The sequence below is a fragment of the Crocodylus siamensis genome, chromosome 14 (assembly GCF_052110815.1).
Source record: "Crocodylus siamensis isolate JL-2025a chromosome 14, ASM5211081v1, whole genome shotgun sequence".
NCBI classification, from domain to species: Eukaryota; Metazoa; Chordata; order Crocodylia; family Crocodylidae; genus Crocodylus; species Crocodylus siamensis.
Window position 1 is genome coordinate 6,145,810 of NC_143408.1, and position 23,403 is coordinate 6,169,212.

Consider the following 23,403-nt stretch of genomic DNA (forward strand, 5'->3'; position numbering starts at 1 on the left):
CCAGTGGAGAAGTGCATGTTGGGACCCATCAGCGTTGCAAGGTACAATTCTGTGATAAAGATTAGGAGATTTGCTTTGCTTTATAGGAGGCCATAGTGAGTAACAATGGCCTCGGCTGGGCAAATATGGAGGCTCACCAGTCCGTTGCAGTTGCTGATGGCGACTTTCGAGTTCAGGTAGCGATCTTGCAAGTGGCCTGCGTAGTGGCAGTCCTCGTGGAAGTCGTGCTGCCAGTCCATCCCGTCGCGCTTCCAGTACTCCACCGTGAAGTGCTCAGCCAGCAGGTTCGAATGCAGCGTCAGGTTGAGGAGGAACTGGGTCCGGTGGGCAGAGACTTTGTAGAAGACCTGTTGCTCAGATGGCTCATAGGACAGGGATCCCAGACTGCGCCGGGGGCGTTGTTTCAGCGGGCTTCTCATGTCAAAGGTGAGGAAGTCCCCGTTTTTGTCCACTTGGATGGGAAAAGCGATTTCATAGTGATCGAGGCTGGAGAGGAACTCCTCTGGCGGGCAAAACAAACACAACAGCAGTGACTAGCTAGCTAGGCAATCTGGCCAACAGACACAATGACGTAGGGGCATGGGGGCAACAATGGGCAATGACTCCAGCAATGAAAAGCCAGTGCAATTCTCAGCTGCTCGGCCATGCCATGAAGAAAAAAGGCGACCGGCTCTTTCTCCGGAGTAAGGCTGCAGCGAGAATACTGCACGCTGTCTGGGATAGATGTTCAACATCTCCCACAATAGGACCAGTTTCTCTCCTTAGACTCCCCCCCTGGTATTCCTCTTCTCTCCAGCTGGGGACTCGCTTTCACACAGCAATTTGGGGCATTGGTAAAGTGATCACCAGGGATCCTGGTTTTCCCTGATTAAAAAAAAAAATCCCCAATTTTGGGATTAGAAAAAGGTACCCAAAATCCACATTTTTCCAGGATTAAAACGAAACACCACTAATATAAAGATCTATATCGATCTATCTATATATCTATCTATTTATCTATGTACATATCTAGATATCTATTTATCTATATAGATAGATAAATCTACCTATCTATATAGATAGATAGATAAATAGATAGATAGATATCTATAGATCTATAGCTATATCTATCTATCTATAGATCTATATCTATCTATCTATTTATCTATCTAGATTATCTATCTATATAGATAGATAGATAAATAGATATCTAGATATATAGATAGATATAGCTATAGATATAGCTATAGATAGCTATAGATATAGCTATATATCTATAGCTAGATCTAGCTATAGATAGATATCTATAGATCTATATTTATAGCTCTATAGATCTATCTATATGGTGGTGTTTCAGTCACAGAAAAAAGTACCCAGAACCATACACTGAGGAAATGAGAATGTATTTAGCAAATGAAAATATAGACTGCAGAGCAATATAGAGAAAATCTGTTGCTGTAAAGATGATTATTTATATTATAGCGGTATCATCAACCACTAACGCTCCAATGGGTAGGCACGGTTCAGACCCATGGTAGGAAAGTTCCTGCATTAAAAACCTTACAAGAAAAATAAAGGTGGTAAATCAGAGTCCAAGAACACACAGCAGGCCCAAGCCGAGACTGGAAGCCAGGCCCATGATTCACTGGCGGGTCCGCTAACCACTAGGCCATCTTGCCTTTTCAACTCACCCGCTCTCATTGCTTTTTGACACATCCGTTTGTCCTACCACACTGTCTATGGACACTTCAGTCCCTGAGTCAGCCTCACACCACGGAGCAAATATGATTTGACAAGGTTGCAGTCCGCAATGCATGCCTGTGCTTGCATAGTAACATAACACCTTTCCCTGTCAAAGAAATTGGCTTTTTGCAGCGTCTAGAAACATGTCTCGAACGACCAGCAAACTGTCACAAGAACTGCCAGAGCAAGCCTGTCTAGATCTGTCTCTGACAGTGGCTGCATCCAGATGCTTCGGAGGAAGGTACAGTGAGTCCTTTGGCAGTTTATGGGGTAACCCGCATTTGGCAGCTCTGGGGTAACCTTCCTCCAGGGAACTCTCCACCTAACTCCCAACAGTTTGGCGTGGGCCTATGCTGAGAAGCAGGAATGATTCATGGTGTGGAATGGACGTCTCTACCCTGCCCTCAAACTGGAAGGGACTTGCTGTACTTTCTGCATCTTTTTCTTTTTTTTACCATTGTTTTCTAAGCAAACAGGGAGAGGTCGGGCTGCCTTGCAGTGGCTGCATTTTGCCTGACTCCACGCCACCCATCTTCAAAGCCTTCCTAGCCATCAGAAATTTGGACTCCAAATCCCACTCTCACCACATGCCCGGCTCTGGAAAGTTTGCTTTCCTTCTAGTGTGTTTTCCAGTGTGGGATCTGACCGTGGTTTCCTCGGCCACCGCTAATGGGTGGGTCCTTCCCACTGCCTGGGTTTAGGGGTTAGCTCCTGACCTTCCAAGCCATAAACACCTCTGGCACCTATCTTTGGCCTGACCAACCAGAAGTGATGACTTTTTTTTTATTCCCCATGCTTCAGCTTCCTCCGCACCATCCCACATTGTGTGTAAAGAAGCCGGGCAAACGAACGCAGCTATTTCCACTTAAGTCATGACTTCAGGCCTGGAAAAACTTGCTCCTATTGGAAGCATTTTCTTTTTCTTTTTCTCCTCCAGTCCACCACCTGGACATACACAACAGTAGCTAGGAATAGGGGCTGTGCCAGTGGGGAGCCAGGGGTTGGGCTCTCTGATAATGATCTTCTGCTCATCATGGCATAGCCAGGAAGGCTGGTAGAGTAGGTAGGAAATGAGTCTGAATGGGAGAAACTTGGGTTCAGGTCCCTGCAGGGCCATAAATGCCCTGAGACACTGGGTAAGTCACACAGGGTAGATCTATGCTACTTCCGTGATGCTGGTCTGAAGTCCTTGCCTGTTGATGCACCCCCAACCTGGATATGCAGCAGTGCTGTCAGAGATCACAGGATCGTAGGCAAGTGGGACTGGAAAGGACCTTTTGAGGTCATCTGGTCCAGCCTCCAGCTCAAGATGTGCCTAAGAAAGCTAGAATCTCTGTGGGTTTGCCTATGCAGCAAAATGAAGGTGTGATTCCCAACACAGGCAGCTTTGATCTAGGGGGAACAAAAATAACGAAGAGCAGCTGTTTCTTCACCCCGCACTCCTTCCTCGTTGCTTCTTGAATCAAGGATCTGGCTAGCAAATGAGAAGGAAGCTGTAGCTCCCCCTGACCTCATTACCTGAAAAGAGGTGAACCCTGGCAACAGCCCATTCACTCATTAAAATCACCTCTGGTCCCCAAAGGCTCTCGGACTAAATTAGGACAACCTAATGCACTGCATTGGCGTGGCCAGATCTGATGTCCATTCCTACTGCTCTCTCCTCCTCCTGAACTGCTGTTCCTCTCCATGGCATCGCCTCCTTCTCATTCCTACCATATCATTCCCACTTGATTATTGCAGGCCCTTGATCTCCAGGCATCATGCCTCCCACCTCATTCACCTCTACTCAACCATAAGCCATCTAAGTTAACCAACTTTATGGCCATGCTCCTCCTTTGTCACCTTGTTGCTTCTCACGCCAGGTTCTTAATCCTCATTTTTATCTTCAAGACTCCCCAGAACTTAGGGCCTTCCTACCAGCTGGCAACTAGAATAAACTGAGTTAAAATCATCAACGCTGAGGCCAGTGCCCAAGGGGTGGTCATAAATACATTTACTCAACGGAAACGGTCATCAACTTTGCAAGTCTGGAGACTTGGGTCCTAATCCTGACTTGAGTCAAATGTGCAAGGGTGTTTGGCAGCCTCAGCATATTTTCTGCTTCTGCATATCACCAAACAACTCCAGAGTTTGGCAGAATAGACTAAGACGGCCTTTACTTAGCAGAAGCCCAAGGCTAGAATAGTAAAGGTACATTGCGTCAGGACCCTAGTGCATCAAATGACCTGCAAAGCGGCCCAAGACTGGAAGGCAAGGGGCGCTTCACATCTGGATTGAGATGAACTAGCAAATCGAGCGGGGCTAAGAATTGGAGGGGGTGCTGCAGGTTAGCACTGCGGTGGTTTGGCAGGACTGCACGGGGGAGTCGAGTTGTCATTCAGATGTATTTGGTGTGGCGAATAAGGTGATGCAGATGGAGGGAAGTTGAACTGACTGCTGCAGGAAGCCCAGTACATTAGAAACGGGAATTGCCAGAGTCTTTGGCGAACAGCACCAAAACCCAGGCTTGTTTCAGACGAAGTTTGTCTTCTGCCTTTACAAAGCTGTGAACTGCGCCGCGTCTGCAATTATTCTGTCTCCGGTCACCTCTTGTTTATACTAGCATATGCGGCAATGGGACAGCTCTACACATTTGGCACAGATAAAGCGTTGCAACCCCAGTGTGTTTTGTGGCTTTTCATTTTGTCTCTGTTCAGTCTCACTCGACAGTAACTGCCGGCGGATAACTTCAGATGTATGCAGGGGGCCTTAATACATCATGGAGTGTAGCCCTACTGCAATTAGCTGCACAGCCTCAACTGCACACAGTGTCCCACGGTCAATCCAGCATCTGGACAAACACAGTTAAACGCACATGCTCAACATGTATGCTGGCACGCACAAAAAGCATCCAGTCCATATATCCGTAGCCAGAGGCAAACACACATGCACAGATGGACATTCCCTGCCAGGTAGCACGTGCGCGTGTTCATGGAACGGGGACATACACACATGCAAGCACCCACGCTTATCCGCACACCCACAGAAAACACCCCCGCAAGCACTGAAATGGAGACCTGCAACCATGCATACACAGATGCTCGCAAGCACACGTGCCCACCCGAACGCCTTCGTTTTTGGAAGGCTCTTCGCTATGAAGTTCGTCTTCACATTAGGATGCTTCATTCATCTGAAATGCAACGGCAGCTCTCTCTCTATTACTATCTGGCCCGAAGACCCTTTTTGCTTTCAAGGAGGCAAGCAGCCCGGCTCTCTAGCTATCATTTGACACAGCTCCTGGCTACAAGGACCTGAAAACCCTAGACCAAAATTATTTCTTTTTCATTGGTGGAAGGGTATTCCTTTGCCCCAGACACAGCTGGGATGGCACCAGGAGCTCCGCTACTGCCGGTCAAGCAGGGTGGCGTGCAGTGGTCAGCATAACAGGACTCGCACAGGAGGTTCCCCATGTGCACACCAGCATTGGGAACCGTCTACTGAGACACAACCGTCCAGCCCACTTTCCCCTTCCCCATGGCAAACCCCTACCTTGTGACTGGAACGTGTAACCAGGAAAGTTGCACACGGCCGTGGTGAAGATGACAGTCCACGTCAGGAGCCTCCAAGCTATTGCCATAGTTTGCGATGCTTGTCTCAGTGCAGGGAGTATTGTACCAGCCTAAAGAGCTCTGTCCCAACATGTCTCTCTTTGGGCCACTGCTTATGTAGAGACAGGAGTCCTCAGTTGCTTCGCAGACATCCTCAGCCACTCCGTGCTCTCCCCAAAGCAGCGAGGCTGATAGAGTCGTTATATTGTACTGTACCCAGGCTGGCGTAATGGCTTCAACATGTGCTAATTAGCATCAAAGCCTCTCGGCGGCATTGCCCCTGTAGAAGAGAGGATGAGGAGGGGGAGAAAAAGGATTGGAGAAAAGGGGAAGGGGGGGGGAAGAGTAAAAGGAAAAAAGAAAAAAAAACTAAAGAAAGAAGACTGAGAAAGCAGGGAAAAGTGAGAGAGAGGGAGTGTGAAAAAGAAGGCAAGTGGGGAAAAGAGGGCACATGAAATCAAACAAGTCAATTCACAGCATTTTCAAGCCACATTATTCTAGTGCGCTGATAAGCCTGCCAGGGACCTGACTCTCTGTCACCTGCATCTTGTGCCATCATTTACACCCGTTCAAGTTTGGTAACGCTTTAGTTCCCGCATACACACATTGGCTTAAATTCTCAATGCAAAGGGGCCTTTGAGGTCTGTTAATGTATTGTACATTGCTAGAGGGGTGTAAAGGGGCCTTAGGGGAAATGGGAAGATGTTGGCCAGTGATGGACACCATCAAGAGCTACCTGATCTCTCAAAACTGAACCATAAACCTAGACTGCTGTCCCTGCTGGACCATTTTAGGAGACATCAGGACTGCGATTGGGAAGCTCTCCCTTAAAGAATTCCCTCTGCAAAATGTTGGAGGAGCTGGCACCAGAGCAGAGGTATTGAGAGACGAAAAACAAAGAGCAGAAAAGGCAGCAAGAGTGGCATGGAGGGCTGTGGTATAGTGGAAGTCTCCCACAAAAGTCTCCCCTCCCAGTGCCCCGTGTTTCCTGCCTGCAGGGGAATTGTATCTGTCTATGGGCAGTTGGAGCCAAGAACAAATCTACTGCTATGATGTTCCTTGGACTATGTTAGGTTCCCAAACTGGGCTGCACATTTTGGCACGCTCTCCCAAGTGGTAGCACCACTTGCCTCCATTAAACCATCATTAGGTACCAGGCATTTCAATGTGTAACTGAGACAACATCATCGCTGGTGTTACTGACAACAAAAAATAGATGCAGTAAATAAATGGTATTGGGTGGAAAACCCAGCTTTTTAACAGATCCCACCATCCCCCCTTCTGACCCCTTTGCTCAGCATCTTGGCTAGAGCTACCCAAAGAATTCAAACCAAAGCAGTCACTGAATTTTGCCCTTCACTCTACAGATGATGAGATTCTCGGTTGCATTTGTTATTCAAAATGTTTGATGAATCGCTTCAGTGAAAGCTGTCCGGCTTGCAGTTCACTTTTGGCCAGTCTATGGGAATTAGAAGCAATGCTCATAGTGTTGGATAGCTGCAAAAGTCACGTGATTTTGTTTCTGTTCACCCGTTGGACAACTTCTACAAATACCCAATGTATCCTATGTTTAACTTATGGAATACAGAATCTCAAAGTCATTTCCTGCCAGTATTGGAGATAAAAATACCCCATTTGTGGATATCCTCACACACAAATAACCAAGTGCAAATTGGAAATGCAAACACAGAAAAGGTGACAGGCACAAACTGAACCTTGATTTCAAGTCTGAACAGTCAGCGACATTGTTTCACAGGATTTGCTCAGGCCCGGTACTGCCCATTTCTGTTTCCAGTCCTGGAGGGAAAGCGTGGAGGGGGCATTTTTGAACCTTAGGATAAGATCTACTTGACGTATGTGTGTGTTTGTGTGTGTTTTGGCTCAAGGACTGAGAATGGAAGTGGTTTCTGTATTATCCGGAGCGATCCAACTCAACTTATCCTGGTGAAGAAATGCGTTGAATAAAGAAGGATTTTGAATCATTAAATCATTGCCTTGTCCAGATTTCATAGATTCGATTCCTCTTGTGTCTAACTCGCAAAGGAGGGCCGTGTAGTCTAGTGGGTAGACTTCAGGGCAGGCCTCCTGAGTTCTCCCCTCGCTCTGTCGCAGGCTGACTTGCTCTGTGACCTCCAATTCATCCATAGTCCCTCTGAGCATCAAATTCCCCATCTGTGAACTGTAGCTAATCCTTGTATGGTGGCAGCACCTAGGATCTCCAGTTTGGGAGCAGGGCCCCCCCAGTGCTGGGCACTGTAGCAAGAACAAAAAGATGCCCCAAGGAGCATTCAATCAGTTCCCTTCCTCACACTGGGGCTAGCTGTCTTAACTGTTCCCTTAGGTATTTGAGCACATTTTAGACTGTGTGATTCTCTGCTCATTTGCACCCAGATCATAATGGAAAATCTGCCCCAAGGGCCTTTCGAGATCCTGCAGCAGGATCACGATGCTGCTTTGGGGATGTTACTCGGAGGACTTTAAAAACCACAGACAGAGCATGAAACCACTTCAGCAAAAGGTTGCAGACACTGGGCTACATGGAAGAACGCAGAGAAGAGTCCAGCACGACTTTGCAAGCTAGTGGGAGGATAGCAGGTGACAGTCAAAGTGAACAACTTTCAGCTTACAGCAAATTGCCAATTCTGCAGCAAGCCAAAGGACCCTGAACAACTGTATTTGTACCTGTGCTTATAAGCTCTGTGGGTTAAATTTGCTTTATGGACCTAGGTTTAAGGAGCTAAACCCAAGGGTAAAGTCTCTTTCTGGGCACTCCTACCATCCAAGAATTTAAATAGCATGACTTTCTATTTAGTCTCATAACAATGTTTCCTTGAAGCATTGAAAAGTCAGGAAACAAAGCAATATAAATAAACGTAGCACTGCATTACATCAAATACTAATTGGACAGCTGGAGCGATTAACTGTACCGCATACTCAAGAACGCTAGAGGGAGCCTGGAGAAGAAATCTGGAATGAAAAATGAGAGACAGCAAGGTCATTTGGGAGTTTCTTGGGGACTTCCATAATGGGCTGCATCACCAAAGCCTGGCGCGGTAACCACAAGCCCTATTGTGGCTGATGCTGTCCTTTCATGCTACAATGCTTGATGCCATCTAAGAAAGAGAAAACCCAAGGTTAGGGTGGCTGTGTTATTCCCAGCTTTCTTCCATGCAAGAGGCTTCCTTTAGAGCAATGAATGTCCCAGGAGTTCTGCAAACCCAACGTCCTCATCCATGTCCTTCGAATTCACAGACTTCCAAAAATGAAGGATTTCCCAGTAGAACTGAAAGGGAGAAATATTTTCTAGGGTGGCAGTGGAGTTATTATGGGGCACTGCTTTCTATGGGTCACAGTTCTTAGGGGTCACAAAGATTTCAATGCATGGACCAACAGCTCTGCAGAGAAACCAGCATGAAGAGCTCCATCTCATTCCTCTCTTCCTTGGACTTTCCTCTGGTAGCCTCTAGTCCTATCTACTTAGCCTGTCACACTTACGACTTTATCTTCAGCCTAGATTTGGACACAGGCATTGTTATGTAGCTCATGAGTGCCCTGGCCTGATTGTCAGCTCATCCAGGGTAAAGTGAGGTATTGCCCCCTCTAGTCAAAATAGCCCGAACATGAAGACTCAGCCAACTTGCAAGGCTTTTAAAAAGAACTCAGTACTCAAAGAAATGACCAAGGCATGGAAACCCAGTCAGGTATTATAACACCACATACTTCCCATTGCCATTGACTCTTTAGCAATATTCCCCCTTCCGTTTCAGCTTGTCCCATAGATGCCTGTGCCTTTAGAGGGCCATGGCATTAGAGGACCTTTAGAGGATGAAGCTGGAAGGTCAGTAACAGAGCATGAACGGCCATGCACAAAAGTATAAGGAGGTTTTTTGGTCGAGTCAAGCAATTCCAAGATGGCCTATCAAGGATGAAAACACTGATGCACATGCATAAAACCTATAGTTTCATTTCTTTCTCTGTAGGTTTCCGGATGTTTACATAATGTGAAGCACTGGAAGAGCCACAAGAGCTAGAAGCTACTGCGTGCAGTCCTATCCCATACCCATTTTGCCTGGTGAAGAACAGCCAGGAAATCTTGGGCTCTCCAGTTGCAGAAATGTAATAATTTATGTTTCTTTGGAAGACTGTAGATGTCTTTGCTCTCAAGAATCCACAGACTTCAGGCAGTAATTATGAAACCAGCACTTGACATAAACTTGGCCAATCATCCAACATGGCTAACTACTGCCTGGTGTCTTAACTTCCCATTTCTAAATGAGGTGAATGAGAAGCTAACAAAGGGCTAATTCCAACAACACCTGCACTGCATCAACACTCTGTACCCCTTCAAATATTAGGCCAGGATACAGTTGAGACATGGCCTTAGTCATCTGGATAATGCTCTTGAGGAGATGACATGTTCATGACTCCAGTGCCCCCTCCCAGAACAAACCCAGAGGGCTGCAATATTAGGCGGACATAGAGCTAGGCTAAGGCGGACATAGAGCTAGGACTAGCGTCCAAAATCAAAGATAATAAAAAGTCCTTTTTCAAATATATAGGGAGGATGAAGAAAGCACCAGGAAATGTGGGGTCCCTGCAAGATCCTATGGGCAATCTGGTGGTTGCGCCAGAGGAGAAAGCAGACATCATTAACCAATTCTTCACCTCTGTATTCTTGTGCAGGGACCGGGACTTCCCCACCACGATGCAAGACGGACTCGAGGGGAACGCCTCCAGACCTCAGGTTGGGGAGGACCGGGTTAGAGAGCTTCTGGAGGAGCTGGACATGTTCAAATCAGATGCTCTCCACCCCAGGGTGTTGAGGGAGCTAGCAGGGGTTATTGCAGGGCCCTCGGCACGGCTTTACGAGTGCTCGTGGTGCTTGGGCCAGGTGCCAGATGACTGGAAGATAGCCAACGTGGTCCCCATCTTTAAAAAAGGGAGGAGGGAGGACCCGGGCAACTATAGGCCCATCAGTCTTACCTCAATCCCAGGGAAACTCTTTGAGAAGATCATCAAGGAGCACATCTGTAATGGGCCGGCTTCAGGGATGATGCTCAAGGGCAACCAGCACGGCTTCATTAGGGGCAGGTCTTGTCAGACCAACCTGATTGCCTTTTATGATCAGGTCACAAAAGCATTGGATGCAGGTGTCACCGTGGACGTAGTCTTTCTGGACTTCAACAAGGCCTTTGACCTCGTTTCCCACCCCATCCTCATTAAAAAACTAGGCGACTGTGGCATTGATGCCAATGCAGTCAGATGGATTGCAGCTTGGCTGAAGGGTCGTACTCAGAGAGTGGTGGTGCACGGGTCATATTCGACCTGGGGGGAAGTGGGCAGCGGAGTCCCCCAGGGCTCAGTCCTTGGGCCTGCGCTGTTCAATCTCTTTATCAGTGATTTGGATGATGGGGTGAAAAGCAACCTGTTTAAATTTGCTGAAGATACCAAAATTTGGGGTGAGGTGAGCATGCTAGTAGGGAGGAAAAGACTGCAGCAAGACCTGGATAGGTTGCAGGAGTGGGATGACATAAACAGGATGCATTTCAATACTGACAAGTGCAGGGTGCTGCACGTGGGCAGTAGTAACCAGCAGCACACTTACAAGATGGGAAACTCCCTGCTTGAGAGCATGGAGGCAGAAAGGGATGGGCTGACAATGCGAGGTCACGGTTGGCAGGGCTAACCGCACCTTGTCATGCACCCACAGGCTCATCTCAAGCAGGGCCAAGGAGGTGATCCTCCCCCTCTACATGTGGTCAGGCCACAGCTGGAGTACTGTGTCCAGTTCTGTGTGCCACACTTCAGGAGGGATGTGGACAACATGGAGAGGGTCCAGAGGAGGCCACCCGCATGATCCGGGGACAGCAGGGCAGACCCTACAATGAGAGACTGTGGGACCTGAACCTGTTCAGCCTTCAGAAGAGAAGATTTAGGTTTATAGGTTTATAGATGGTGACCATCTATAAACTCCCTAGGTGGGACCAGAAGGGTTTGGGAGAGACCTTGTTTCCCCGAGCGCCCCAGGCATAACAAGGAATAATGGCCAGAAGTTGTTGGAGAGGAGGTTTAGATTAGACATCCGCAAGAAGTACTTCATGGTCAGGGCGGCTAGGAGCTGGAACCACCTTCCAAGGGAAGTGGTGCTGGCTCCTACCCTGGGGGTCTTTAAGAGGAGGCTTGATGCCTACCTGGCTAGAGTCATCTGAGCCCAGTTTTTCTCCTGCCCAGGTGGGGGGTCGGGCTTGAAGATCTACAAGGTCACTTCAACCCAACTTCTATGATTCTATTATTCAATGGCCATCCTCATTCCTGCCTCTAGGGCTTCATTGAAGGAGTCCCCACAAAGCTTTATCTTCTCACACATCCTATTCACCATCCATTTAAAAATACTGGAGGAAACCACGAGAAACCCTAGATCCAAATTCCAGTATTATGCAGATAGCACACAGCTGTCCATACCCTTCCTTAAATCACGTCACACTCAGTTCACAACTATCCCAGTGCCATAGTGAAATAAATGTCTGGCTGAAGAATGACTGGTTGAACTTCAGCCTCCTGTCATGAAGAACAGAGAAAGATGGGGGGACACTTGCAGGGCTATTCCCATCCTACCAGATGGCGGTGTGGATATGATGATGTGGGGGTTAGTCATGGGGGATGACGAGGCAGTGACATAGCAGTTGGCATCCTGCCTATACTGCTTCATTGCAATTTGACCTCTAGGGGTGTGTGTAGACAAAACGGGGGCCCTAAATTGAAGCGGTGGGTTTTTAAAAACACTGCTTCAATTTAGGGCGAAGTAAACCCCCATGTCGTGTACACGTGTCTTACCTGCCTCTCCGGTGGCGGGTAGGGGAGGAAGAGCTGCTGGCAGGTGGAGTGGTCCCTGGGCTGTGGTGGGGGCTGGTGCTTCCCTCCAAAGCAGCAGCAGCACCCCCCACCGGCAGCACCTGTCCACAGGCACCCAGGTCAAGGGGTCCCAGGGGACCCCGCAGCTGCGGAGGGAAGGACCAGGCCCCTGCACAGCTCATGCAGGCAGGCAGGGTCCAGGGGGAAAAAAAAAAGATCAGGCTTGCCAATTTTTTAATTTTTCTTTGGTGAAGCCTGCCTTCCCGGGCTGCTGCCAGGCTGCCTGCATGGCCTGCCTGCACAGTCCCTGAGCCACACGGAGCCCGGTGCTTCACTCCACAGTGATAAGGCAGCAAACTAAAACGTCTTGGACGTGTTTTAGTTTGCTGAGTCCCAAAGTCATTTAAGGCGCATTACAACTCCGCGTGTGCTAAAGCGGCTGGAATTAACATGCGACATGCCTCCGCCGCCTGCAAACGCCAACGCCATTAAGCATTGAACCCGCTTTAAGTGCAAAAGCATTGAACCCACTTCAAAGCGTCACGCACACATGCTCCTCATTTCATCTACACGCACCCTGGATGTTGTGGCCTGCATGCAATACATTTAAGACCACTGCAAAAGCGGAGGGCCTGTGCCTCCCCGTTGCATTTACGGTGGTGTGAAGCAAACTGCAAAAGGGAAACAGAAGCCCAGCATGGAGCGACTCTCTCCTAAGTCAGCATTTTTCAGCGTCTGTTAAGCTTAGAGATTCCAGCTCTTAAACTCTGTCACACTTCCAAGGTTTCTGGACAGAAAGCCTCTCAGTTGAAGTACATTTTCCCCTGAGCTTTACCCTTCTAATTTGTCTTGTTTTTCTTGTTGAACGAGCTTCCTCAAAGCTATTAGGATTTCCTGTCGCTCTTCTGTACCTCCAGGCCCCTGAACTGCAGTGGTCCTGACTTATGACCTCCCTCGCCTCCCCCTCCCCTTCTCCCCAGTGGGCAAAATCCACATTTTGTCAGTGGATCCCTGATAGCCAAAGGGAAAATCTATGCAGGTTTTCAGGGGTGGGAGAGTCCCTCAATCCCTTGGCTGTAAGGGGAGGTAGGTATGTTTTCAACACCACATGTTGGGAATTAGGGCTGTGAAATTCTTGTGAAGTGAGGTGGGGGAAGGACCGAGTGGCGCAAAGACATCCTTTTCCCAACAACACTCGACTTCCCAGACCCCCGCGAGCCTTTATCACGTGAAGGAAGGACCCAAAACAAGGACGAAAAGGAGCAGAGGAGGAGAGAAGCTGGAAGACGAAGGGCTTCTCAGTTCCTTTAACATGTATAAAGTTTTCCATAACCTCAGTTTTCAGGTTGTGCTTTCAGGATGGCAATAATTCACAGGCACAACGAATGCAAGCACCCTGAATTTGTGCACGGCGGGGGGCATGGGTGTTCGTTTGAATCTCACGGGGTGGACCGTGTCCATCCGCGGTGAGGGCCAGGGTACAGCGTGACCTCTCGCAGTCTCGTGCCTGCCTCACTTGGGCCGGTTCCGATTTGCTTCTTTCCGAGGAATTCATTGTACTTGGCAGGCGCTGCCGGAGAGCTGCTAACACTCCCTGCTGCGTGTGCCAAGGTGGCTTTTGCTGTGTGAACTTTTGGGTTGAGGAGCGAGGACAAGGAGGCTATTTGGATCCCCTGCTCCGCTGCAACAACAAAGGCAACAGCCACCCCAGAAACCCAGACTCGAGAGAGGGGTGAGCTTGACTCCACAGCTGGATTCAAGCTGGCCTTTCCCAACACTGAAAACATGGAGGAGTTTAGCGGGGTTTGTAAAAGTCAAGTTGGAATTTCAGAGTTGAGAGGAAAGAGAAAGAAAGAAAGAAAGAAAACAGATGACAACTGTTACTAATTTCAACATCGGGGCTGCAGACAGAATTCCCTGAAAGCTTGGCTTTTTGGCTCGGGAGGCAGCTGTATGGGAAGGTAATAGGAAGCAGATGGACTCTGATTTGGCCCCCGAGAAAGGTTCAAGGTGCCTCCTAGTGCAGAGGGGAGGAACTTAAATGCTTCTAAAGATGCAGCAGTTGGCTGGGTCCAGGTTTCTCATCCAACTTTTGCAAAGTAGGAGCTCAGGTGTCCCTTTCCCTTTTTGAAAGCGAAGTAAATACAAACAGCCTTTTCGCTTTCCAACATTCCCCAGCGGGAGGAAATACTTGCAAACCCCCTCCCTCCAATCCCCACCCTGCCCCCTATGGCTAAGCTCATCTTTCATGATGCGCGTCGTGCAGCGTCAGCTGTGGAAAGCAATGAGGACGGAAAGCTCTGGCTGTACCGTTTCCAAAGAGAAGAATATTCCTGTGTTGCTCTATTGCCTAGACTCAATGAATGAACGAGAAGACCTGACCTCTGTCATCGCCTCCTCAATGCAACAATCATGGTTATCCTAATCAGGACAGGAGCACAGCGCAGAGGAGGAGGATGGCCTGGTGCTTTAGAGGTGCCGGCAAGACCTGACGTCACAACCTGCTCCCTCGCACACATCCTGTGTTAAGAACTGCCGAGGCATATAACTCCAATTAGACACCCAGCTCCTACTGAAATCACATACCAAATCCGATGCCTAAATTGGGATTCAGAGTGTCTCACTGTGTATCTTGAATTCCTCGTTATGTAGCCTCACCCCTGAGCACCTGCTCGAGGAAGCTGGGCAGTGTGGTCTGCATGCCAAGGAGCACATGTGAGAGCTAATGACCTGGCACATGCCCAGCGTTGCTTTAATGCAATTCGGGCGCAGCTGTCTCTGGATGCAGGGTGCACTGACGGAGCATGCCATGCTTTACCAGCAGCCCTCCGCACAGTCGGAAAGCGGTATAGGCAGCCCTCCAGGAGACTGGATCGCTCACTGCTCTCTTCTAACAGTGTTGTAGGGTGTTTAATGTCACCAGGTATGGACCAGAAGGAGCCTCGTCAGAGTGGGGGTATCCGAGCTGAGGACTGGGGAGCACAGCACCTGAGGTCCCTTCCCTGTTCCACGCCTGCCTGCCTTGGGGGTCTTGGGAACAATCACCTAACTCCTCCGTGCCTCACTTTCCTGCTCCATAAAACTAGGATCATTTCATTTCTCCAGCCCTGCTCTGCAAAACCCTTTGATGGCAGGTGCTATGGAGGAGAAAACCCTTGTTATTACTGAAGAGAGAAGCTCTAGGAGGGATGCATGTCCAGTGGCATCCCCTCAGCTGTGGAGCACAAGGGCTGAACCCATCTCCATACCATACAAGTTGACTTCCTAAGCCAGGAGATGACTACAGACAGCCACATGAAGCTCCTGCCCTGACTTCGATGGAAACGATGGCCCTGGCACTTCTTTTTCTTTAAGGAGTGAAATCTGAGCGTTCCCATGCAGGTCCCCTCTCAGACAGGACTTATGCAATGTTTTGGAGCGGTTCCACGTGATCCAGACTTCCTGGCCTCAAGCCACCACCCTCCTCAATGGCTCGAACACATTACAACACAGCAGATTATATATAAAAAAAAGAGCAAGCAGTCACTGAAAGAATGTGCATGCTATCTGCACACATACGTGCTCTCACTATGTATGGGCATATGTACATACCACACACACGTGTACCATCTATGCATTTACACGTGTGACATGCCCATACATGTGTTATGTATATGTGTGCGCGCACGCATGCATACACGTGCGTTTGTGCCATTCACATATGCTTGGGTGCATAACTCCTATGGATATGTGCACACATTCTGCATCTGTGTCCTCTATGCATCCGTGTACGTGTCACCACATTCATATGTGTAATCTATTTATGTATGAAGACATGTAAACCCGTTTCTCAGTATGGATGCTAGCTACACGTTTGCACATCTGCCCTTTCCAGCTTTGCATGGCACTAGGTATGTTTTCCACCCATTGACATGGATCGTCTCTCAACCTGTTTACGTGACTGCCATCTGCTCTGAGTGTATGCACAGAATGAGCCCTGGCCCCGAGCTCTTTCAAGGTCTGGCCTTAAATTGTGTATAAAACAAGTACACAAGTGGCCACGGGTATATGATATGTATTTATCACTGATATGCTTGTTGCTTCTCTCTGTGAAAATCCCTGTCCTCTGTATGGCCTGCAATGGATGCGTCTGAGAAACCACGGGGCAGACTGAACATGAATGCAAGAGGAGTGTATGTGTGTGTTTAGTACAGGGATCTTCAGTGCACAATCGTAAAACACAACCAATCCTGTTTCCAGGGGATCCAGAGCCCAGGACACCTGCTAGGCACCCTTGTCCAGTGCTGCCCAATCATTTTACACCCTGGCCTTCCACACGAGCCCTGCAACCCTCCCTTCCTAAACTGGACCATTTATTGCTTTCCAGTTAGCAGCTGCGAGGGCCTGCAGCCCCTGCCCCACGGTCCCGAGACACATAAGCTGCGCTGTGTGCAATCATGAATGGCCCCACTATGCTCCACTCCGTTTATGGGTTTGGTGTGGTCAGGAAATATGGAATCGCTGCCTTTGCGGGCGTCAGTGAAGACCGGTCCCCTCCCACTCCTCCTACTGCCCTCTCACCCTCCATAGGCAGCCTTGCTGCGCTTTGCTCTGCCTGCACAAGTGAGCACATACCTCTGCCCTATCTGGAAAGACAGACACAGGCGGCTTCATCCTCTACTGCCTTCTGCTTGTGCAGCCTTTTACCCCTCTACAAATGATGCTAGCATAGTAACCCCTTGCCCAACATCTAGGAGTATTGAGAATCAGGTGTGCAGACCTGCAGGCGTACATACAGCATGTGTCACTACTGGTGTCACTTAGATCGGCTTTGTCGACCTGTGTCCAGTGGTAGGAGGTGACCAACTGCCCTGGTGTAGAGAGATGCAGCAATAGATGCTATTATTGCACCATGTGCGTGAGTGATCGGGAGCTGGTTACAGCCTGTTGCGATTGAATAAACAGCTAATCTGGGATAGAAGTGGCCGACACCAGTGTACCTTATGCCAGGGTGTTTTTTCTCCTGATTTTTTCCAGGTAACATCCCAGTGTCTGAAACGTGCCGTGGGATGTGCAGTGACCAGGTATGGTCATATTAACTCAGGTGTAGACTACAAGTGAACTTCTGGAGGCACTGCCAAGATGCTCAGGAAGGCTAGATGTTGTTTTATGAATCTGAATGAGACGTACATTTAACTATAATGATGACCGGACTAATGCAACAATATCTTTTGACTATTTTTGGTCGTGTTTGGTGTCAGTTTTTTCAACTTTATATATAATCTAGCAAAGTACTGCACTGTCCAATAGTTCTACTTGCATAGTGCCAGCCCCCTGCCATATGACTAAAGCATCTAGTCTCTTTTTAAATGGAGAAAAACATGTTGTGTCATCTCATCTGCACCCTCCTTTTCATAATCCTAGATCCACCCCATGCCGCGGTGTCACACGTAGAGAAATGCTGCAGCAAGCTGGGTTTTAAAAACGCCGGAGTAGAAGCCTGCAGTGAGCGCTAGCAAAGGGGCCAAGATCAGTCCTTTCTAGGATGGGTCTCCAGGGCAAATTGTTACCGCACTGTAGTACCGGCGGTGGTGCGGGAGGACACTGGAAAGGAATGCAGGGACTGAGCGGTGGTTCCTATTTAATACCACTTTTCCCCTCCCATCTTCATCTCTGGGGCAGGGCTGTTTCTCACCATGTCACCTGGCGTCAATGATGGGGGCTGGACCCGATGATCTGCAAAGTCCCTTCCAGCCCCTAACAATCTGTGAATAACGATCCATGAAAAACCTCCACCGCATCCGTGGTGTTTCTGGCAAGTCTCGCCCCTGAGTGCGCCCGACCCACCCACTCCCACCCACGTGTGCCAAATCCACAATGCAGCAGTGCTGCTGCTCCAGGGGACGGCCCCTGCAGCCACTCTCAAGGTCACTAGAGACAGCGATGGAGGGGCACCCTGGAGCTACTTTGCCACCTCATCTGCAGCGTGTCACCCCTGACAAGAATGAGTGGACAACCTGTGCTTGAAAGTGGGTCCCCCTGGCAGCACCAGGAGCATAACCAGCACCCAGAATGTCTCTAACTTCATTAGGGCCTCTGGTCACTACAGTAATATATGTTCTCTACCAGTATTTTATCTTCCCAGTCCTAACCCAGCACTGGTCCCTCATCCTAGGAATGGGCAGTGCAATGCCACATTGCTATCCAGTACTGTGCTGTCACGTCATCGTATCACCCTATGGACCTGGGACTGTGCGGTCACAATTCAGACAATGGGACTGAATCCATTGTAAAGGTCCCCAAGAGTGCGCAGTCTGTGTCGACACAGGCAACCCAGCTGAAACACAGGATGGGTCAGCCCTGAAGCCCAGCTGAGAGATCCCGTCCAAAAGCCTTCATGGGAGAAGTGCGTTTGAAGACAGAGAGGGGTGAGAGGGACAGACGGTCGGGAAGGAGCATCCCTCCAATGCCTTGCAAACTGCTGGGCAAAAATACAGCCCAGAGATGAAGCTGGCCAAGCAGCACTAGCTCTCTGCTGCAGCTCCTTCTCCCCTTGGGTAGGGGGCTGGGGTAAGGCAGGGGAAAATCAATCACAGCGTGGTCCCTAAGGAAGAGCTCTGCCCGGGGGGAGACGGGCCTCAGGAGTGCCACAGAGGGCCTGGCCCCCTTGCAAAAGCTCTGGGGGTTTTATTGTTGGTCTCAAATCTCATTTACACATCGTGTCCCCTGCTCCTCTTGGCCTGGCCTCCAAATCCTGCACCCCAAAGGCAGCATGGGGATTGCTCCAGCCGATCTAACTTGCCAAAAATGTGGGGGTCCTACTTTTCCTTCGTGCAGGCTCTCCCCCAGAAGGAAGCAAGTGGCCCAGCTTGCTTAGATCTGATGGGATATGGTGAAAGGAAGAAAAAAAAGCTCCCTTGACTTGCCAGCACGTGTGGGTTTCTAATGAGGAAGTGGCAGCTCAAAGGCCACAAAGTCACTGCCTCTGTCCAGCCACAGAGGAGATGCCTTGGTTCATGGCTTCGAAATAAAGGGCTGTTTGCCCCAAAGTGGATTCAACCAATAATTTTTGCTGCGGTTTCAGCCGAAGCCACTTTTGGGTGAAATCCTGGCCCCACTGAAGTCAATGGCAAAACTCCCATGAGCTCATCAGGCCAGCGTTTCACTCGGTAAGTTCAGCTCAGGTTAGGACCAGTATTTGTGTAGGTTTTGCATCAAAAGGGTTTGGAGAAGCATTAGGAACAGAAGTGAGTGGGTTGGTTTCTTTCCCTGTTAAAAATGAGTTAAAATAGAAGTGTTGGAAACCCAAATATAACAGCATTGGGTCAGGATGATGAACAGAAAATGAAAGTGGGCAGAAGCAGTGCTGCTGAGCACTTGGTTTTCACTAGCCAAGCTGGCCGAACCCCCAAAGAAAACAAAGAGCATCTCTGGGGCAGGCAGAGCGACGGGCCGACCTTCAGCAGGGGTCAGCTGATAAAGAGCTACTGGCTGCATGTGGGTTATGCAAAGATGTGGCTCGGTACCAAAGTTGCTTTCTGACTTAATCTGAAGGTTAACAGTGACTAATGTGAGCAATACCTCGATGGTGTCCTTTTACGCATGGCTTAGCACCGAAAGCACCCCGGTGGGCTTCCACGTTTCTTGACTCCACTGTAATCATTTCACATCAGAGCGGATCAGCTGACACATCCAAAGAGAGTTCCCTTCGTTGCCAGCCCTCTCAACCTTGCCCAGCGTCTGGGGCTTGGGCCGGGTACCTGCTGGGTTGGGCCGCACTAGGCAAGTGGGGCTCCAACTTCACTTCCAACTCCAAACTGACCTTTCTCATCTGCCTTCCTGATATCACCTGGGCCCAAATAACCTCATCTGCCTATGTCCTTAGACCGACACGGCTACAACCAACACCCTTGAGCCTTCCTGGACATGCAGAAAGTTTGTTCCTGTTTTTGTCTGTGCCGGGATTCAACTCGCACAGTAAGGGTTAAGCAGCTGAGAGAAGTGCTTCTTGGTGTATCTCTCTCATGGCACGAACTAACCACTGGAAGCCTGGGAAGCAAATTGGTTTTCTAGAGGGGTTCAACTATGCTTTAGATAGGCATCTGGATCAATAAAGGCCAGACAACTCATTGAAGTCAATGAGGAGACTCATTGGATCAGGTCCCCTCTGAACAGCACAGCACCCCCGACCTCTTGCATTGGTAGGCAGGCACAAGCCATGGAGACCTTACATGCTCACTTATCCCATGGCTACTTCCCCCCTCTGGATCATCTCCAGCCATCAGTGGTGGCAAAGCATCCTATCCTGCTCTCATGCGGGAGAGCAAGGATCACTAGGTCCTCTGCAGGACTGCTTGAAGGACACAGGTTCCCAGTGTGGGCTGCAGAAACTTGTGGAAGACAATAGCCCCCGCTCCCTGAATCCCTTTCTTTCTCTATAAAAATAACTTGTTTGATGCATTCTGCTCCAAAATGGGATGCTTTTGCCATCAGTGTTCATCAGAGCGCTCCAGGGGATGACAAGGTCCAATGGTCACAAACTGCTGGAAGACCGTTTGAGCCTGGACATAAAGAAAAACTTCTTTACTGTCCAAGCCCCCAAGGCCTGGGACAGACCCCCCTCCAGCGGCGGTCTGGACTCTTTCAAGAAACATTTGGATGCTTATCTTGCTGGGATCGTTTGCCCCAGCTGATTTCCTGCCCCTGGGGCAGGGGGCTGGACTTGATCTTCCGAGGTCTCGTCCAGCCCTAACGTCTATGAAGTCTATGAAATGTCTCGTCCTTTTGAACTGGGAAAGGGATAGGCTTCCCTCCGATGATCCCAGCAGCAAAATCTGTATTACTGGACTTAATGGCAACTGAAAAAAGGTGGAGATGTCTAGAGCCCCATTGGCAAGGATATTCCATGTGCAACTATAAAGGCAGGAGATGTTGGAAATGAGTATATGGAAGAACAAGGGGAAGAAACAGAGCAACCCCCCGCCAAACCTCTTAATGCTTGATAGATAATACTATAGAGAGTCTTCACAGAGACCTCAGTCATTCAGCGGAGCAGGGGGGACTAGGTTAGGCAAAGCCTAATGGGCCACAGGGAACAATCCTGTGTTGACTGGCAAAATGGCCTAGATTGCCTTTCCTAGCTTCTCCGCGGGAAACGAGGCAGCAGGCCAGCAAGGGCCCCCGACGGAAAGACTCTTTCTGCTGCCGACACCTTACGGGGGATCCTGAGCTGTCACAAGCTAAACTCTGCTGAGAGAAGCGGAGAGAAGTGGAGCGGAAACCCGGTCCGGTCGCTGTGGCGGGCTGCGGGAGGGAGTTTTCTCCCGTCGAAGCAGGCAGCGGTACAGACTGCAATTAGGTGGGAGGGAAAACCACCCTCCCGCAAGGCTTACACTTTTCTATTTGACCAAATCACTGCTGAGCAAAGCCTCCAAACAGTGACCCCGATTTGAAAATTTAAATCTTGCCGCATCCCCCTAGTTGGCGCCCAGGGAGCGAGCACCAGCCGGCCACGGGGCTGAGACCAGCCCTACATTAAGCTGCTCTCTTGATTTTTATTGCCCCCCGCCCCCCGAATTTGGGAATAGATGGCCACGGTTATTTTATAAACTCCTTTCTATTTATAGTGCAGCTTCATCAGCTGTAGTGAGATAATCTGCTGGCATTTCACCATTACTAATATTTACTTTGATGTTTAAAATAACACGTTCCAGGGCGTTCATTACCCAAAAAACCCAAAAACCAAACTTTAAAAAGATATTATCAAGGCAGAGGACCGTCTGATCGGTGCAAAACGGCCAAGTGCCTGCTGCTGCTCCCAAAATTCATGACATTGAACCGTTCGCAGGGCAGAGAGTTTCTGAGCCACTGACCACATAGCGCAGGAGGGAGAGGAAGCATTGGCAGCTCGTGAAGGCTGCGAAGGAATCGCGAGGGAGTGCAACGTGTGTTTATTCGCAGGAATGAGGGCAGCAAAGAACATATAATTCTGCAGCAGGGATTATAGCGCTGGCTTGTCTTAATTAACAGCTTCCCCCATAGCTGCTTTTCAAGCGGCGATCCCATTTTAGAAGCACAGCCATGCCATCGCATGGCTCGACACAAGAAAAGAAGCGGACCGGTGTGGGGGAGAGGAGGAGGTGGAGGAAGGAAGGGCGAAAGCGAGCAAAACCCAGCCTGAGTCCTCTTGCCTGCGGACGCTTTGAAACACAACCCTGCGTTTTTATGGAAAGTCTGATCCTCGGAGAAGGGTGAACATGGTTTTCATTCTCAGAAATGTTTTTTTCCAGCCTGCAGGATCCCTCAGCCTCATTCCTTCGATAGACCGAGACAGCTTTCAGTTCGATGAACATTTGCATAAGCCCCTGCTCCAAGCCACCCCAATCCCAACCTCTCTGCCTTTTCTCTGCCAAGGTTGTTTTTTTTTTTTTTTAAAGAAAATGTTTTACCTTTGCTAGATGCTTCCTCCTCCTCCTCCTCCTTTCTCTCTTTTATTCTTTAAGCCTCTTTTCTTTTTTTCCCAGCAGCTGCCAAAAGCTTCTCTCTCTCTCTCGCTCCCTCTCCCTCGGTCTTGTGTGTGTCAGAAATTTTCCAGGCTGAGGGTGTGCGTTGCCTGTCTTCAAGTCACGGTAGAATAGCCTTCTCCTGTCAGACTCAGGCAGCTCAAGAGCTGGAGGCTTTGCTAAAAGGTCTCCTTTCAGGAAGTGAGCAGTAATAAGAGAGCAGCTTGGAGGCAGCATGGACAGGGGCTGCTCGAAAAAAGAAAAAAAACGGGGGAAAAGAAACACCCAACCCCTTTGTTTAGGAATTTTACCAGGATTATACCAAAAAAAAAAAAAAAAGTGAAAAAACTCACCAGGCTATAAAAGTCCTTCCCCAGACTGATGATGTCATCGCAGAAGGCAGATCTTTTCTGGTACAGAAAGAAAAAAAAAAATCGTCTTTTCGGCTGCAAGAGAACCGCCACCCCCGACATAGGTGGACCGGCTTTCCATTCGGCGTGTGTACAGCACCAGATGCGAGCGAGCTCCCCCGTGCCACCCCGGTACAAAGAATCAGGGCTCATAAAGGAGCAGGGAATCTGTGGGCTCGTCTGACGGTGACAAATGTGTGCTTGATGTCTAAGAAATCGGGCTGCTTTCTTTTCCTGGCAATAGGTAAAAGAAAGCCAGACTTCGGCTCCCGAACGGCAACACCCCCCACATGCATTTTTACCTATTCTTGCACCTTGGATGGAAAGAATATGGAATTTTGGTGAACCTTT

General features: G+C 49.1%; 1 protein-coding gene across 3 annotated transcripts in view; it reads right to left on the reverse strand.

The window, feature by feature from the left end:
- The window catches only part of ADAMTS10 (ADAM metallopeptidase with thrombospondin type 1 motif 10), an 87,051-nt gene extending 63,911 nt beyond the window's left edge, over positions 1-23,140 (reverse strand). The window contains exons 1-4 of one of the 3 annotated variants that reach the window (XM_090027542.1): positions 22,996-23,140; positions 22,589-22,888; positions 5,251-5,589; positions 138-502 (exon numbers count right to left, since the gene is read on the reverse strand). In XM_090027542.1, the coding sequence (XP_089883668.1) occupies positions 138-502; positions 5,251-5,338 (453 nt within the window). In that variant the 5' untranslated portion in view covers positions 5,339-5,589; positions 22,589-22,888; positions 22,996-23,140. Of the gene's footprint in view, positions 1-137; positions 503-5,250; positions 5,693-22,588; positions 22,908-22,995 lie in introns of those variants that run through there. The other 2 variants (XM_090027540.1, XM_090027541.1) reach the window with 2 other exon arrangements.
- Positions 23,141-23,403: the final 263 nt, after the last annotated feature.